The 17,888-nt window shown below is 34.4% G+C and overlaps 1 protein-coding gene and 1 long non-coding RNA gene across 2 annotated transcripts; one reads left to right on the forward strand and one right to left on the reverse strand.

Annotated features, from left to right (window-relative positions):
• Positions 1–6,256: 6,256 nt before the first annotated feature.
• LOC103427099 (uncharacterized) lies at positions 6,257–8,075 on the forward strand. Its single transcript, XR_011572281.1, has 4 exons — positions 6,257–6,548; positions 6,793–6,873; positions 7,475–7,544; positions 7,719–8,075. It is a non-coding gene; the product is annotated as an uncharacterized lncRNA (long non-coding RNA).
• Positions 8,076–8,347: 272 nt separating this feature from the next.
• On the reverse strand, positions 8,348–12,666 carry LOC139188708 (uncharacterized). Its single transcript, XM_070806391.1, has 8 exons — positions 12,625–12,666; positions 11,868–11,957; positions 10,570–11,786; positions 10,009–10,242; positions 9,224–9,905; positions 8,946–9,116; positions 8,625–8,894; positions 8,348–8,536 (listed from the first exon to the last, which is right to left on the reverse strand). The coding sequence occupies exons 1-8, from the start codon at positions 12,664–12,666 to the stop codon at positions 8,348–8,350; spliced, it is 2,895 nt and encodes a 964-aa protein (XP_070662492.1).
• Positions 12,667–17,888: the final 5,222 nt, after the last annotated feature.

A 17,888-nucleotide genomic window follows, 5' to 3' on the forward strand; every position in this document is an offset into this window, starting at 1 on the left:
AACGAGGGTCAGAGGGTTCATTTTAGCCATCTAGTTCTTCAAGAAATTACTATTTTAATAAATAGTGTACAACCATAGTGCTTACAATTTCCAACAGATGACCAAAGAACCATAAGGCCAAACATAGTCACGTGACAAAAAATAATCTCCAATCGAGGGCCAAACATAATTTATTATTTAAATTTAAAAACTACAATAACTTAAATTTAAAAACTACAACATATATATTTCAAGTCAAATGTAAGAGATTTTATTTAGAGTATAAAAAAAAAGAAAAAGAAAAAAGGAAGTGAAGAAATGAACTTTGGAAACATACCTATAATAGTGGGTGGGAGACTCCCACATCGGCCATGGGAGAGATTTGAGCAACCAAACATGCCTATAAAAGAAACACCCCAACATTGAACTAACCATACCTTTGGCCTATAATTAAATATTTTATAAAAAAAATTGGCCTAAAAAAAAATTCAAATCATGGTAAATGATGTCAGTTAGCTGCTGGTTTCAAATTTATGGCCCGGTCCGGGGCTAATTGGCTGGCTCCTTTGGGCCAGCCGGTTGGCCCTTTGGCTCTTTTTTATCCTGTGGGGCTCACGAGCCCTTTGGCTTAGCTCTCAGTTGGAGATGGTTTTCAGACTATTTTCGACTCTCTGGATCATTCGGTTGGAAATGACCTTAGTTAAGGAGGGTTTGGTGTCTAGATGCAACATATACATCAGAGTCCTACTAATCAGCTGCTGCGTAGATTTTACCGTTTCCTCACATTACGACTCCTTTCTCTCCTTTCCTCTCTCTATTTAATATAATTTAATTTTTTTTGTCAAATAGTTTAATTTTAATTCAATTTAACAATAATTATTGTTAGCAAAAAAAAAAGTCAATTATTATTACGGTCTAGTGATATTTCTCTTTACTTGTAAGTGAGAGGTCTTAAATTCGATTATCACCAAAGGCGAAGTTGAACCACATAATTATGACACTCATTGTAAGACTTAGCCCACTCCCCCCATCCTATTAGTATGGAAACTATCGTTTGTTCAAATTTTTTTTTTTTTTTTTTGTATATTTTTCTTGACAAATAATAACGTTAGTGGATTAAATAGTTAAATGTTAAGATAAAGGAAATCGAATATGCTGGATGGTGCATACCAATTATTTTTGTATAATATATATATAAAGCCAACAAGTCTAATGAATATTGTTTTTTGGTGTCACAAGCTTCACCAAAAATAATTAGACAAAATGCCCCTCAAACAAAAAACTTCAAAAGCAACCCAAAATAATGCATCAAATGTGGTAGGCGTATTTTTATCATTTTAACAATGTTTTTTTAATAATTAAATTTTTTTGTACAATTTTTTTTTAAATTAGTACCTCACAATAGGCTAGTAATAATGTGATTCTATCAGTTATTTTTTAAATTTTATTTTCTCTGTTTTTAAACAAGTTCAAAATATCTTGATAGACGTGTAATATCAGTTATAAAAGAGGTCATTCACACGTGCATAATAATGTGATTAAATTAGTTGTCAAATGTTTTTTTTTTTGAACAAATGATATTATCTATCTTAAGGGGTTTCTTCTAATATGATCTAAGATTATTCATTTACTTCCAATATTTGACTTTCCTTTTTTCTATTCACTCATATAAATACATTTAAAACGTATAAGTCATGTATAGCACGCTGTGATTCACAAAATGCCTTCTACACGCGCGTGCATGAAGGCTGATTTTTGTATTATATAAAAAGGATTGTTAGCAAACTCTTCGAATTCACTAAATTTAAACAAAAAAAAAAAAACTAATTCAAAATCAGATTTTTGAGGAAAAGAAAAAACGACTTTGGCTATTGGATTCCGTTTGAATGAGCTTCAAACTGTTAGGATTTGTGATTGAAAAAATAAAAAAAGGCAGGAAGAAAGGGACATAGTGTATGGAAAAGAAACAGAAAAGGATCTGGCTTTCATATGTTGCCAGATAATGAGAAATCTGCATCATTAATTATGTGGATTCTTCACAACATAGAAACTGTCAAAGGGAGACTCAAGACCATTTGGATTAGTAGTAACAAAATTAAAAACAACATAATAGTTAGCAAGTTTTCACATTACAAATATTTGTAAATATGATATTGAGAAGAGGAAATCGAACTAAGACTCGGATGCAATTTTTTTGTTTTATAATAGGAAGAATAATCATTTCATTACTAGGAAAACAATTATAATGAACAAAGAAACATGAGTGATTCTTCTTCAACGATGTAATGAAGAAATCAAAGTGAGTGGTTCTTCTTCAATCGAAGCATTGAAGCAGCAACCTGAGCTACAAGCTTCTAATTAGCAAGTTGGTGTCTCGATACTATATTTGTAAAAGCAGTTGATACCTGTATATAGTTTTAGACATATTAAATAGGAACTTAGGAAGGAAAGTAAATCACATACGTAATTATTATTTTTAATTGGTACTAGACTACGTGAATCTCACTAATTCTGTCACCATATCTTATCCGAACAATGTAGCTATAATCAAAATACTGTATGGAACCAAAAAAAAAAAAAAAAAAATCAAAATATATTGTAAGGCTGTAACGTTGTCTTCAACGCACACCATTTGCTTAATCCACATTGGGTGATTACTTCCTAACAGATGTAGTAGTGACTCTGCTTGGTTAATCCGCATTGGGGGGGGGGGGGGGGGGTCACTACCTACTTGGTTACTTTCTCAATGGTGGCTCTACTTGGTTAATCCGCTTTGGGAGACTACTTCCTGTTTGGTTACTTATGTAGGTTTCGGCCAAACTGCTTCCCTCTAGCCCTAGTTTTAATGTATATATGAACGATGGTGTTTGGGAATCTTGGTGGTTTGAATGGGAAAAGCCGTTGGATGTCTAGGTGACTCCTTCGGAGTTTTCAGCGACTTGATTATGATTTCATAAAGCATGATTTTTATACTCGATGTTTATAGATTGTGATCGATGGTCTATTTTTATTGAATATCACATACTTGTATTACTGTCACTCACCCGAGCTTCGCAGCTTAACCGAATTCTGATCTGCTAGTGCACCATTCCCTTGATGTAGGCACTGAATATGACAGGTCATTGTAAAGTACGAGAAGCAGCTTGGTATTTTAGTTCTGTTGAGTGGTCCGAAACCCAAGACTGTTGGATTCCGTTAAGTGGTCCAGATTCCTTGCTCTTGCTCATTGCCATAAGGTTAGTCTAGAATCTTAGATTTGAATGAATGAGAATTACCCACAATAGACCTTGTGAATATAAATTAGAATTATCAGGTTATTACTTGGAATCCAGGCAGGGAATTATGTAGAATTCCTTTATTTAATTTCGTGCACTGATATGTGATCTGGTTGACTAATTAACGTAATTAAATGTTAATATCGTGTCTCCTTGACTCATGGAATGGGTTACTTGAGGTGATTGTGGAATGATGTTGAATATGATTGTTATTAATATGATTAGATAAGTGATCAATACGACTAGATGATACTATTGTGCTTTGCTGATTCTTTGATATATCATATGATATGAATTGTGATTTTATGTTGAAAGATAATGATTTATATGATGGATGAAATAGAAACCTTGATTGTCATGTGGGTTGTTATGTAGCTTGAATCGAATAATTTCATGTTTGTCAAGTCCAAATGTTTGATCGAGGAATGTTATGCCTTTTGGCTTGAACAGATTGTGTTATATGTCGAGTTGTAGCGAAGATGAACTACGAATGACTTGATCCCTGTGTAGGGTACATAGGCATTCTAACGAGAAAGTTAGATGCAGCCATAAATTGTACAAAATTTACTACGCAATTTGAGGCATGACATGTGCTTGGTACATATCTCGAAGACGAGTATGTTAGATATATGGTTATTTGATGACATCACGTGTCAATCATGGACGTAGGTCGGGATCGGGGCATGACATGTAGTGTGCTCCCAAGCCCAACCCTTCGAACCAAGCCCTTTAGGCCTTACCAGCTAGGGCATTTGGCCCATTAAACATCAAACCTAACCCTTTAAAGCTTAACCCAAAATCCTTTCGAAATTAGGCCTTTGGGTCTACAACCTTGGCCCAACCCAGCAGCTCATTTAGACCCAAGCCTGGTTACCAACCCAGCCCAGATCCGGTTGGAACCTTCCAAGAATATTCCTAGAACATTCCGAGGAATATTCCGATGAATATTCCTGGAATATTCTCTTGTTGACTTTTATGAAATTTACCTGGAACTCTTCTTAAGGTAATTCGACGTCCTGAATCCATTTTTGACGTTCGTTTTTCCAAATTAAATCGTTTGAGTATAGTTTTATTAATTAGACCCTTTATGTGTTTTGGGGCAATTGTTTACGGCGATTTTGTCTTCGCTAGTTTGCATGGCTCTTCGATAACAAAGTATCTATGAGTGGACCATTTCTAAAATACATGTTTTAATAGTAGAAATGCATACATGAAAAGCATGATTTACTGAATACATTTTGTGAACGTTTTATGAGAAATTGATTATCATGCTATACTAAGCTTATTTTGGAATACCATATTTTCTATCGAACCCATGTTCTTTGTAGGATATTTGATGGATGACGATATACTATTTAGAACATGTTTTCACACACTTCTTTATAGTATAGATGATGGATGACTTTATACTATGAAGATGTTTTGTAATATATATACCTATGTTTGGAAAGACTATGTTCAACGGTTTTGTGCGTATCTAGTGGTCACTATATATATGCCTTCAGGTGGGTGCTGTAGGAGCCTTTAAGCGATTGATACTATATATGTCTTTGGGTGGGTGCTATAGGAGCCTGCAAGCGATTGATATTTGTGAAGAAAGTGTTCTGAAGGAAGAGTTCTATGTTCTGCTTTCTGGCGATTATGATACCAATAGTTAGCACACTATATACGATATATGTTTTATGACATATTTTATGGCATGCTAGAGTTTTCGGAAAAGCTACCACTTACTATGTTGATAACTGTTTTATTATATATATATATATATATATATATATATATATCAACTTGATCTACTTATGTTTGTTTTGCGTCCCCTTATGATTTAAATTCGAGGCGTACGATCCCAGCATCAAGGCACTTCCACATCGGCTTCTTCGAGTCATATTGGTGTGGAACGCATTCTTTTATTCATTCAATTTATATTCTTTCTTTTAGTGTTCTAGATTAGTATATGCTCTAAACGAGTTCCTTAAATGCATATTCATTATATTTAAATTTATAAGTCATATTTATTTCTTGTTCTCAACATTTACATTCAATAAATGGCTTTCATCACCCTCGGGTGTCGACCAGCACGTGACAATCCCGATGCCCCACGGACATCGCGATCGGGGCATGTCAGCTTAACCAGGTGCCTAGACCGCCCTTGCCGATTCACTGAACATTTTTGAAATAATCGTGGCGGCGACCCGACGCCCAGCGCTTAGGCGGCCAGCCATACCGCATTTTAGAACATTGTGTTTACCTGAGTTAAGGGGCTAAAATTAGTTTTTATTAATCTTACACAAATCAAGGACTAGGATGATTTTTTCTATTCATAAATAGTACCTAACCAAAACTGACTGCACGATATACAATGAACGGTCACGATCACATGATCCTTAGGATCCCTAGGAAAAAGGATTCTCGCAGGATCCTTTTCCTCATTTTAGATACAATATACCTTCACTTTTTATTCAAATGAATACTACTACCGTTTCCTTTATAAATTAAAAAAAAAAATGATCCGACATTAGAGGATTTCTTTGGTGTCGCAAATAGTGTTATTTCTTGACTTAGAACAAACAAACAAAACTCTATATTTCGGAGAGTGATTCACTGATTCAGATGTTGCGTGCCCTTACCCCTAAGTTTAGAGTTAATTAGATTTAAACGCTCAAAATTTAAATTTCTTTTATTAAACATCCATGCCTTTTAGAATTTTGCTCAAGGTGCTTTGGTACATTAGACCACATCAGTATTTCTTATTTTTTTTAAATTAAAATTTTACATATTGATTTCTAAATTTGTCCTTTTAATTAGTTGAGAGAATTTTTTTTTATCCGGCCATTTTTTTAGGGTAATTTTATTTAAACCCATCTAACCTATTTCTACACCCAATTTACTTTTTTCACCCAGTTAATTTTTAACTAAACTATTATTATCTCTTTAAACCCAAATTTAATACCTAATATACCCCTATAAACCTAATTAAATTTATTTTTACACCCATTCAAATTTTTAGTCAGATCTAAGATTGAAATCGAAGAAGAAGACTAAGAAGGAGAAGGAGCTGCTGCTCCATTTGTTAGCCATCACTCCATTAACGCCTCTTCTCCTCCTGCTAAATCTTCCCGCCACCGTGAATCTACCGCTTGGCAGCCTCTAGATCGTCAGACTCGCGGGGAGTCGAATCGGCCGGCACTCCGTCGTCGTCGTGCGGGGATTTGGTTTCTTTGGACTCCTCGATGGGTCCCATACACTTGGCGCGACCCTTTTATACAGACCTGATTTGTGAGCTTCTATGCCGAGGTTAGTAAGTTGTGCGATGCGCATAAGGTGTTTGAGGAAATGTCTGAACCATGTGTGGTTGCGTGGAATGCGATGATTGATGGGTTTGGGAAGAATGGGGAAATGGGTTATGCTGTATTGCTATTTGAAAGCATGCCGGAAAGGGACGTGGTTTCATGCAGTTACTGATGAATAATTTGTGAATGTAATATCATTCACCCGTATCTTCATCCTTAATTTGTTAATGGTATTAACCTTTGTGCAGATTTGCATTTAAATGTCATAGAAAATCAGAGGCTGGAAGGGACATTGTGTATCCAGTAAATGCAATTGCATTCCACCCCGTGTAAGTTACTTTTTTCTATTAAAGTATTGCGTGCTAAACTTGTGAACTTTTGTGCGTTGATTTATTGAAGTCATGAAAACGATAGGCCATATCTGGTTTCCTGTTGAAGGCATCTTGTGACTACAATAATAACATCTGGGAATTTCATAGTAGTAACTTAGTTCATGGTTTATTCTTTGGTTGAATGGTTGAAAAAATAAGGATCAGAATTGTTCCTTGTTTTTGCGATAGATTATGGCTTGGATTATACTTGATCCGTGAGTTAGGAATGTTTAAAACCTAAATTAAGCTCGAGGGGAGCTTAATAATTTCAGATATACGTAGCTCATGCTTTAATAAAGTTTATCAAGAGAGTTTGAGAATGAGATTCTTGTACATTATTGACTGTCATGTTTTCAAGCTATTTTGCCCTCTCGGGACAAATTGAAAAGAGCTATACATACTTTCGCTTGATGAGAGTTGCGATCATACTGCTTATTGTATGAGAGTAGTGATGCTAGCAGTTTCTTTTTAGTCCACGTGCATTTCTTTTATTAGTTCTTTTCTGAAATTCAATTGCAGCTATGCAGTTATCTAATCGTTCTCTGAAATTGTGTTGCAGCTGTATTTCAGTCTAGTTGCAGCTGTATTTCAGTCTTGTTGCTGTGTTTGTCCGTATACTGGTTATCATGGTAAGTTCTCGTTAATGCTTTAAGAGCAAAATCCTCCTCTCGGTCTTGTTTTCTATCATATTTATGACTGTTGGTGCTTAGACCATCTCCTCTTTTATTTTATATTGTGAGATGTTATATCTGTTAGGCTAAGTAGACCTGTTAACTAAAACGGCTATCGTTTCTTTACCACAGTTGAAAAACTCGGCCGAGAAGAATGAGAATAAGAAGAAAAGAAAGGATTGATGCTCCTCTTGTAACCCTGGTGATGCAAAGCAATGCAAAATGAGATCATCACTTGTCTATATAGAGTTTTCCATGTGACCTCAAAAACAAAATGTGTATTTGATATATTCCCTACTCTTTGGTGGGTGGTAGACTGATAGTGATTGTCTAGTGTTGCTGCCGTTAAACTTCTACTTACTGTTTTGAATGACATCGTTTTAATTCGTGATGAAGTTTATTGTTGTGTTGTGTTAATAAACTGGCTAGCTCCTCTATCTGCACTACTTGTATGTTGGTATAGCAGGTTTCCAAGTTGCGATTTTGATACTTCCGAGAGTTTGAGAATGAGATTATGGAACAATTTTCGCCACGTCCAATGATTGAGCGTGGGCGTAGCGAAAATCCAGATTTCGCAAATGAAATAATTAAAATTAAAATCACATTTGATGACGATCAGAGCTTTCTTGTGTTAGCCGGGTCGGAGGAAGATGATTGAATTGAAAGAATTTCACGTTCACGTTTTAGTAAGCAAAATGAGATTTAATCTCAAACGGAGAATAGAGTTTACCAATAGTCTTTACAAGAAGAAAAACCATGTTTTAATCATCTTCAAGATCCACAACATCATTAGTGGCTACATTCTCTAGCCCTCGAAGTTGCTTGAATTGATCCACACGCCCCTGGTATTTTGAGTACAAGTTTTTCACTCTAATATCACTGCTCGTTTGACTCTTTTTGTGCCACATGGTAGAAACTGGTGGTATAGGGTGACCTTCACACAAATGTACCTACAATACACAAAGTCATCAATCAATTTAGAGTTATCAAATAAGATAAAATAAATATATATGTACAAAGAAAAAACATATCTTATACCTGGATAAAATGATGATCTTCAGTTAGATAACCAATGGCAACCTCACGTAGGTCAGTATCACCTGATTGAGATGATGACTGTAGAGAGTATGGAAGAAACGTAATGCATTGTGTCATGCTCAAGTGTATCAAAACCACATTATAACATGTAGCAATGATATGCCCCATATCTGGCATGGTCAACCAACTATACTCTGGTGCAAAACCATCTTCAAAATAATCAAGTGCTCGCTCAATCTCTGCATACCTGCCGTTCCCTACAAAACACTCCTGAAAAAGAGAAGGCTTTTGACGTAGTTGATGTAGTAAATCTCTTCGTACCTTACGCCATCCATTATCAATCCCCAAAGCCATAGATATGACTCTGTATCCACAGTTTCCATCAGGATTAACATCAGTTTGACCAGTAATATATGTCCTGATAGCCTCAGGGAATTCTTCTCTATATATCCATGTCGGCAAGGGATCAATAAATTCAAGAGGTGTATAAATCTAGTACGACATAAAAAAGTACATGAAAAACAAATGAACGTTAGTTTCTTCAAAGTAATGAAGGAAAGCTTTATTGTATTTCAAGAGATGCTCAAATTTTTACCTACCTTAAATTGTTTACGTTGTGGCAATATATTAGTCTCTGGTGTTTGAATGTCACAACTCAGTTGATCAAGGACAATGTCGACATTCACGATTGGTGATGTGGCAACAAGATTCATCTTTTGTTTCTTTTTTGGTAGGGTAATGACATTCTCTTTTCGTTTCTTGTTTGATGGCGCTATGACATTCTCCTTTTGCTTCTTTTTTCTTCGTGAGACAGTGCTAACACTCGCCATTGTACTAGTAACTGGTGGTTGGCAATGAAATCCAGATTGGGCAAGTTCAACCTCTGCAATCTCAAATGCTGATGGGAGACGCCGAGTAGAATTGTCAACTTTGCATGGTCGCCCTTTTGTCTTAATCTTTTCTTTTGGAGCATTAAGTGAAGTGGTATTTGGGTTCATTAGCTCTTCAATTTTCATCTCAAGCTCTCTTTTCTTATCTTCATCTTGTTCTTCATACCACATATTAAATCTTTCTACTCGTGACTTTTCCGGAGGAACTAGTTGTTCACTACTATTTGGCACATTGATAAAATCTAATTTTCTCCAATGTGGATGAAGCGCATCAAGTGGGATCGGCTTGCCAAGCCTTCTATACTCTGCAATCTCATGTGCACACGGCAACTTATGAGTTTGGCGAATGGTGCAACCACAAGATACAACAGTCACTCTTTCTTTTTCCAACCTGTTATTAAAAGAAATACAATATAATTTAAGTTACCTTCAAATACAATATAGTTTAAAAGGCTAAACAATAATAATGTAAATGCAAGGCAAACCCAAACTACCTTTTGGACTCGCAGACAATTAAGTTCAAGGCATGGGTAGAAACAAAACCTACTAGTCGTTGCAACTCAGGTTTCTTGAATTTGTGTTGAACAAAGCATCGACTTTTTTCAAAAGATGCTTTAACCTCTGTATGATGCAACTCCAACAAGGAGTGTATATGTACCCACGACGTCTCAAAGTTAAGTTGACTGGAGCGAAGTTGTCGCTTCAACTTTGCATGTGCACTTTCTGCCCTGATTATAACAATACACGAGTAAGCATAAACTATAGAATTGAAAATACAAAAGCTATAAAGTCTACGATGCTCAACTGTTTAAATATTATATTCTAATTTTTATATTTTTAAAATTCACAACCGTAACATAGCCTAAAATTGACCTCAAGTCCTGCCTAGTTTAGCCATTTATCCATCGGTTGAAGTCACCGCGACAATAAATATGATATAATGACGTAAAATATAAAACTAAAAACCAAACAACAATAATAAAGTGATGGGAAAACGGGACCTAGCATCATAAAATGCATCATACAGAGTTATGAAAAAGTAAGGAGAAATATACCTGTTTGAGGTTGTAGTACCAAGATGCATACAATTATCTATCCACGTGCCTATGAACTTATCTTTATATGGAATTAACCAATTGTTTCGTATGTACTCAAGAGCATCATCATAATTACTGAACTTAGATTCCATTTCTTGCAAAGAACGCTGATACTCCTCTTCTGTTTCCGAACTCACAAGGCAATTCCAATCTCTATTAAATTTATTCCACTGCTTGTTTGACTCAAACATTTTCTTGCACTTTGACAACACATTTTTGTTAATATGCCATCTACACAATAAATGTTGCGCACTAGGAAATACAGACTTGATAGAATTCAGGAGTGCTAAATCTCGATCGGTGGCAATAACCCCAGGAAGACAATAGCCATGAAGCAATGTCTTTAATCTAGTCAGTGCCCAAGTGTAATTGTCTTCTTTCTCAGCCTCTATATACACAAAAGCAACTGAGAATGTCATATTAGTGGATGTCACACCCACAATTTGTAAGAGTGGAAAACGATACCTGTTAGTCTTATATGTGCAATCCATGATAAGTACATGTGGGAATGCTCGTAATATCTCAATACTAATAGGGTGAGCCCAGAAAAGGTCAGTCACAGTATCACCACAACTTCTGTGCCACTCAACATACTTGTGTTCTAACAACTTATGAAGCAATTGTTGCATTTGTGTCCTCCCGGCAAATTCTTTCATCCTACTTCGATGCCTCGCATTATATATTGTCCTTATAGTTGATACATTTTGTGCATCTCTGTCTTTGATAGAGACCAAGATATCTTTGGGCCTCACCAAACTCTTAGACATGTCCACCAACAATTCATTCTCCTCTTTAGAAAGTCGCCCCGCAAAAGAATGTCCTTCAAGATACTTTGAAGTAGGATGATTATGCACTCCACATACTACCTTCAATGTCCAATCGTCCTCATCACCAATATTCACACCTTTCAACAAGAATGGACATCCACATTTTTTCGTACCAGAACTCCTAGATTGTTTTTTTGTGTGACCAATCTCATCTGACCTTTGACCATATGCTACAACACACTTGTATGACAAATATGTACCGTTTCTTTCACAAGCAAGTGTTAGTCGAGGGCGACTCACAGTCTTACCTTCACCTCCTAAATCAGACCTTTTAATAACAATTACCATATTATTCAGCTTTCCCTGTTCACGAACCCATGTAATCAATGCATCTTTTCCTTTGAATATCTGCACGTAACACATATTTTATTTCGAAGTAAAATTCTAAAATTAACTAACACGTCAATGACACTATAAATATATAATTACCTCATAAGTTGTAAATTGATCAGTATAATCCACCACACATTCTTGTCCAACCTCGTTGCCTCGATCAGAGGCATCATTGAATTCTTGTTGCTAAAAAATAAATGACAAAATTATGATTACAATAAAAAATCTTCAAGTTATGATTAAAAAAAAAGGACAAATATAGCTAACTGCAGCAATGTTTTCATATTACTGACTAAAAACACATCAAGCCCCATTTTATAGTAAACAACAGACAACTTAAACTACCTTTCGGTTTCCTCTTACACAACAAATGGAGTTTGGAATATGTAGGACGAACAATAACTTTCATATTGGGAGGGAGAGGGAGACCCCTGAAAAATACAATAAGAGATTATCCTTGCTTTCTGACTTACAGTAATCAGGTTTATAGGGACAAGGCTCACCTAGATCCCGACATGTATCCCTCAAAGTTAGTAAAACTAAAGATGGCAATGGATATTTTGTAATCCAATAATTGCTTAGTGCAGAGATTTTCCAATGCAGGAAACAATGTTGGAAACTTTGAGACGATAAATCATTTGCTTCTAAAATGTTTTAGTCCTTGGGAAATCGAAAACTAAACCCCCAAAAGAATCAGCAAGATTGCAGAATCAAGGTTCAAGATTTTTCTCGAAAAAAATCCCTTCACATCGGCAATTCAATGGGAAAGTCCAGACTTCCTCAACTCGAAAAATCTTCCATAAAGCAAAAAATTTATAAGCTCATGAAGGACTCACCACCCAACCAAACATGCCTGAAAGATATACACATGCGGAACCAGAAACCTTAAAGCCATCGTTCAATTCGACAAGTTCTAAACTTTAAAAAATTGAAATCAACTGAACAAAAAATTCATAAATTGAGTCATACCTTGGTTGGAGGATTCAAAACTTCAAAATCACCATCCATCAATAGAAAATTTTATTTTTCTCTATGAGAGCTATTAGGGTTTTAGCATAATGAACGTATGATAAACAAAGAATGATCGTAGGGTTTAATTATAGTGTTTGGGTTTATTGATAAATTTGAATTTTATTATTAATTTCATTTTGTACTTAATAGTAATTATGCAATAGGGTAAAATAGACAATTAACATTCAAAATTTTAAGTTGGGTGTAAAAAAAGGTTGCATGGGTTTAAATAAAATTTCCCTTTTTTTATTCATGTATTTTAGGAGTTGTGGACTCTTTTTTAGGAGATAATTTTGGTTTTTTCGCTCAACATATTTATCCAATTATCTCTTTTAATTTTTGTTTTCGTTCAAAACATTTTTTTATCCTAAAATTGAAAAAAATAATTGAAATGATGGACGCTTAGATTTTTTTTGTTTGTTTATTATTTAGTAGACTTTTTGTTAGATAATTATACATTTGAATTTGTACATATTGTTGATTAGTGATAATGGTATGTTTATTGTTGGTTATCATATTGGTTTTGTATTGATTGGTACGTTTATTTTAAACTTTTGAATGTACATATCGTTGATTGGTACATTTTGTTTTAGCTGTTGGTACATTTAGTTTTAGCTTCCAGTACGTTTAGTTTTGTTCTCGTTGATTGATAGGTTTTTTTTTCACGATTTTGTTACAATTGTTTTTGTACCATTTAGTATCATATGGGTACGATTAATATTATACATATCGTTGATTGGTACATTTACTTTTGTTCTTCAACGTTGTTTACTATAGTATGTTTATTTCCACTTTTAGTAGGTTTGTTTTCTGATAAGAAATAAAATGCTCAACATATACGGCTCAAATTGGCAATCTAATGATATCATTTTTCTTTAGGATGTGAAGTTTTAAGTCATACTTTAGTTTCACATCAACAAGGCTATGTGCATTTGGTTTTTCAAAGATGATTAAACATGTACAAGGCTAACAAGAGAATAAGGACTTTCACACAACACATGCTTACTAAGTTCTTGATCACCGTGGTTCAAATTCAATCCAATTATATCATTGGGTCGGGAAACTAACAAAATCTACTTCAAAACAATAAAGAAAATAAGACTATTTTTTTGGATTTTCAAATTTTCTGAATGTTTTTTTTTTTTTTGGTTTTTTAAAGTAAACAAAATTAATTAAGAAAACAAAAAGAAACAACACGGAAACAAATCAAACCAGTTCTTAGTCGAAGGTACGAAAATTTTCAATTTGGTCATTTTTTCAATCCTTACCCCCAAACCTAAACTGGACATTGTCCCCAATGTCAAAAAAACAAATTAATGCATAAAATAAAAATAAAATAAAATAGTAAGAAACAAAATAAAGCATTTGGATTGAAAACTTCCCTAATTTCCATTTAAATCAAGCGATGACCCCCAAACTCCAATTTTACAATCAACTTCAAGGGTGGACATGATCAAACTTTCCTACAAAGAAAAGAAATAATTCAGCTTAGCACGCAAGAAAATTCAGAAAAAGCAAACTAAAATTTGAAAATGACATAAAAAGACAATGAATAGAAATATTGGGTTGCCTCCCAATAAGCGCTTGCTTTTATGTCTGCAGTCGGACGGTACCAAGAGTAATCATCCAAGGGGAGATGGTTCTTGGATCTTCGAGTATACATATACTACGAAGAGTACCTGACACAAAAACAAAAACAAAAACACTAATTAGACAAGAAAATAAAACAATAGAGAAATAAGTAATTAGAAATAACAATCCCCTGCGACACAGCGCCAAAAATTTGATAGGATTAAAAGCACACCACAAAGTAGCACACAAATGTCCTATTGATTTTCCTTATTAAAGTTAAGATTTGTTAATCGTAGCATATGAAAATAAGGGTCTTTCCCGCAGAAGATTGTTTTATCTAACTACCTAAAATGTCACAAAAACTGGGTTGCTATCCCTACTGACCAGCCACCGAAAAATAATTATTAGACTGACTTATACATATCTAAAGTCTACGAAATTTTATATGTAGATACTAGACACACAAAGCTACACTCACACAAATTTTTGGGATTTTTGGAGTTGATTTGCTATTTAAATTAAATCGAACAAAAAAAGGATAGAAACAAATTTTAAGTAGTTCACAAATTAAGAAAAACGAGTTAGGGGTATTGCTATCCACCACCAAATAATCATGCAAACATGTTATATTTCATTCAAATTCCTTTTATTTCCGGATGAAGATGCTCAAGTTGGCTTAATGTTAGAACTCAACCTATTACTCTTTCTTACGTAGTATGTTAAGAGAATGGCGTTTTCAACTTAACTTAGTCCCTAGCATGCAATCTAGAATGACGTGTTCATAGATTTAACAAGTAGAAATCATTAAGAACGAAAAGAGTTTGAGTCATCACAAGGCATCGTAAGTACTGGCGTTGTCTTACTTATCCTAGAAATTGGTTCACATGTTAATCGCAATTAACAAGTACTACTCTAGAATATATGTAGGTCCTCATTCGACAAGGGCAGACACACACATATTCATAGCATTAGAATCCTAGATATGCTTACTACGTATGCATCCATAGAAAACAAATAAAGAATTCATCAATGAGACAAGTAGTGAACCAATTTTCATCCATTCATAAAAGTAATTCAAACGAAATGTCATAACAAAATTGCAATCATATTCGGGGCTTCAAAACAGCCCCTAACTACTAAAAATTTAGTTACACACAATCCTTAAGTTAAAACAAAAGATAGACATGAGTTTGAGAAGATAGAACCGAAAGAAATCGACCGAGGCCTCCTCCCCCTTCCTTCCTTCCCCAATGCTGCTTTTAAACCCATTCTTGCTGCATCATTTTCTTCTCCTTAACTCACCCACTAATAGCCATTTAGTGATGACAATAAGTGAGAGGAAATGTGGTAAAACAATTGTAACACTTTAGGTAGCCTTTATGCCAATTACTCCCTCTTAATCCTCATTTTTAATTCCATTTCCTCTGATATTTGAATAGGTGTCAGCTGACTTGTTATTGGCTGCATCAGTTTCAGCTGCTAGATTTATTGGGTTTATTACTTTCAGAGCAGTTACAAACTGCTCAGCCTCTTGGTAACCTTTCAGTGTTTAAACAGCCATAACTTCTTCTAGGAAAATGATATTAACAATCCGCAAAATGCTCTAGAAAATAGACATCCGTAGCTTTCCAAGCATATAAGGCTCATTCTCTAATTCATTTTGAGCTATTCGCAACTTGCTTCCAAAGTCAGCTGATTTGCACAGGCAGTTTTGACGAATTTGTTACTAAAAATCCTACTTGTGCTATTTTTCTTTTATTTGCTTGACAAATCCCACAAAACACAAAATCAAAGTAAATAGCTCAAAAATATAAGGAACTAACTAATAAAAGACAAGTGAATTTGATGTAAAATATATATAAATATGAGCTTATCATTTTCATACATAAATTTTTTATTGGAACGTTTGTATTATTCTCGATGTTATTTTCTTATATGAATTACTACAAAAATTTATATATGGATTACTACAAATATCTTAAATGGTATTTTATTTCTTCATTGAAAGGGAAAAAAAAATCAAACGACAGGGTATTTTATTCCTTAATAAATTGTAGATAATCAATTTTTTTTTGTATAATTATCTTTAGAGGGAATCAAAGGAGTTAGATTGTAGGAAATTTGTTTCAATATCTCTGCATTTTTTTTTTCCTGACGTGAAGAATTTAGGCAGTGGTAAGATCTGTAATTTTGGTACAAATAAAGGATGGTTATGATAGATGAGACTCCAAATTTGTAGGAAAAATGTTTAATTAAATCTCTAAATTTAATACAACAAACAATGTCATTTTGTCAAACACTTGTCTCGGGTAACTATCAATTGGCACTTATATCTCTTGACAATCTTTTCTGAACTTGGCGGCAGCAATCGCACTTTAGATCGGAGGATGATTCTCTTCCTTCATATTCTCATCTCTTTCCCTTCCCTCTTCTTACATATTATTTTTTGTCTTATTGTTTTTATAAAAAAAGTTAATATAAAATATTAACGTGGTTAAACCGTGATCGTTCAAATAGGAAGAGAGGGAAGGGGAGAGAATCCTCCTCCCTTCTTGACAATCTTTTGAACTTGGCGGCAGCTAAGTACATATCGAATCAATGGCACTTATTTCTATTGACAATCTTTTCTGAACTTGGCGGCAGCAATCGCATTTTAGATCTTCTTGACAATCTTTTTAGAACTTGGCGGCAGCAATCGACACCTCCAATCAATTGCACCGACCCATTGAATATGAGGGTTGTCCACTTTGAGGATGAGGAGGCATGACCATTACTGATTTGCCATCTTATCTAGACTCTAGGGTTCCAACTGGCCAAGCACACATTATAGGAAAACCAGATCTAAAACCTAGAATTAAACTGCTACCAATGAGGCCAACAGTGACTGCTTTTACAGCATGTTTAATTTACTGAATTAATATAAGATATGAGTATTATTCTCATTTCTGGAGATGAGAATGTAAGATATGCACTTCATTCTCAAATGACAATTTAGATGTGTATCATTTCCACATTCTCCCATATCATTAGTAAACGTGTGTCAAGAAGAGTATATTTATTTAAAGAGTAAATTGTAGCAACAGTTCCTCAACTTTAACGAAATTAGAGTAATGATCCCTCAACTAAAAATTCATTATCAATGATCCTTCAACTCATCAAAATGTGTAGCAATAGTCTTTTTCGTCAACTTCGTCAAAATTTTGTCAGAATGAGTTATGTTGAAATGACCATTGCTAAAATTAGGGTCCTTCAACTCATTAAAACGTGTAGATATGGTATTTTTCGTCAACTTCGTCAGAATTTTATCAAAATGAGTTATGTTGAAAGGATCGTTGCTACAATTGGGTTAAAATTGAGGGACCAATGGTAATAGATTTTTAGTTGATGGATCATAACTGCATGTTTTGATGAGTTGAGGGACCAATAGTAATGAATTTTTAATTGAGGGATCATTTCTCCAATTGAGTTAAAGTTAAGGGATAATTGCTACAATTTACTCTTATTTATTATATATGAGAATGACAATGAATGAGT

This window comes from Malus domestica, chromosome 10 (assembly GCF_042453785.1).
Source record: "Malus domestica chromosome 10, GDT2T_hap1".
Lineage (NCBI taxonomy): Eukaryota > Viridiplantae > Streptophyta > Magnoliopsida > Rosales > Rosaceae > Malus > Malus domestica.

Bases quoted from the DNA above. Each gene is read 5' to 3' on its own strand.
- LOC139188708 (XM_070806391.1), bottom strand. From the start codon at position 12,666: ATGGCTTTAAGGTTTCTGGTTCCGCATGTGTATATCTTTCAG. The intron at 11,958-12,624 runs GCATGTTTGGTT...TTTATTTTTTAG, and splicing joins CGCATGTGTATATCTTTCAG to CAACAAGAATTCAATGATGC. The intron at 8,895-8,945 runs GTACGAAGAGAT...TCTCTTTTTCAG, and splicing joins TTGATAATGGATGGCGTAAG to GAGTGTTTTGTAGGGAACGG.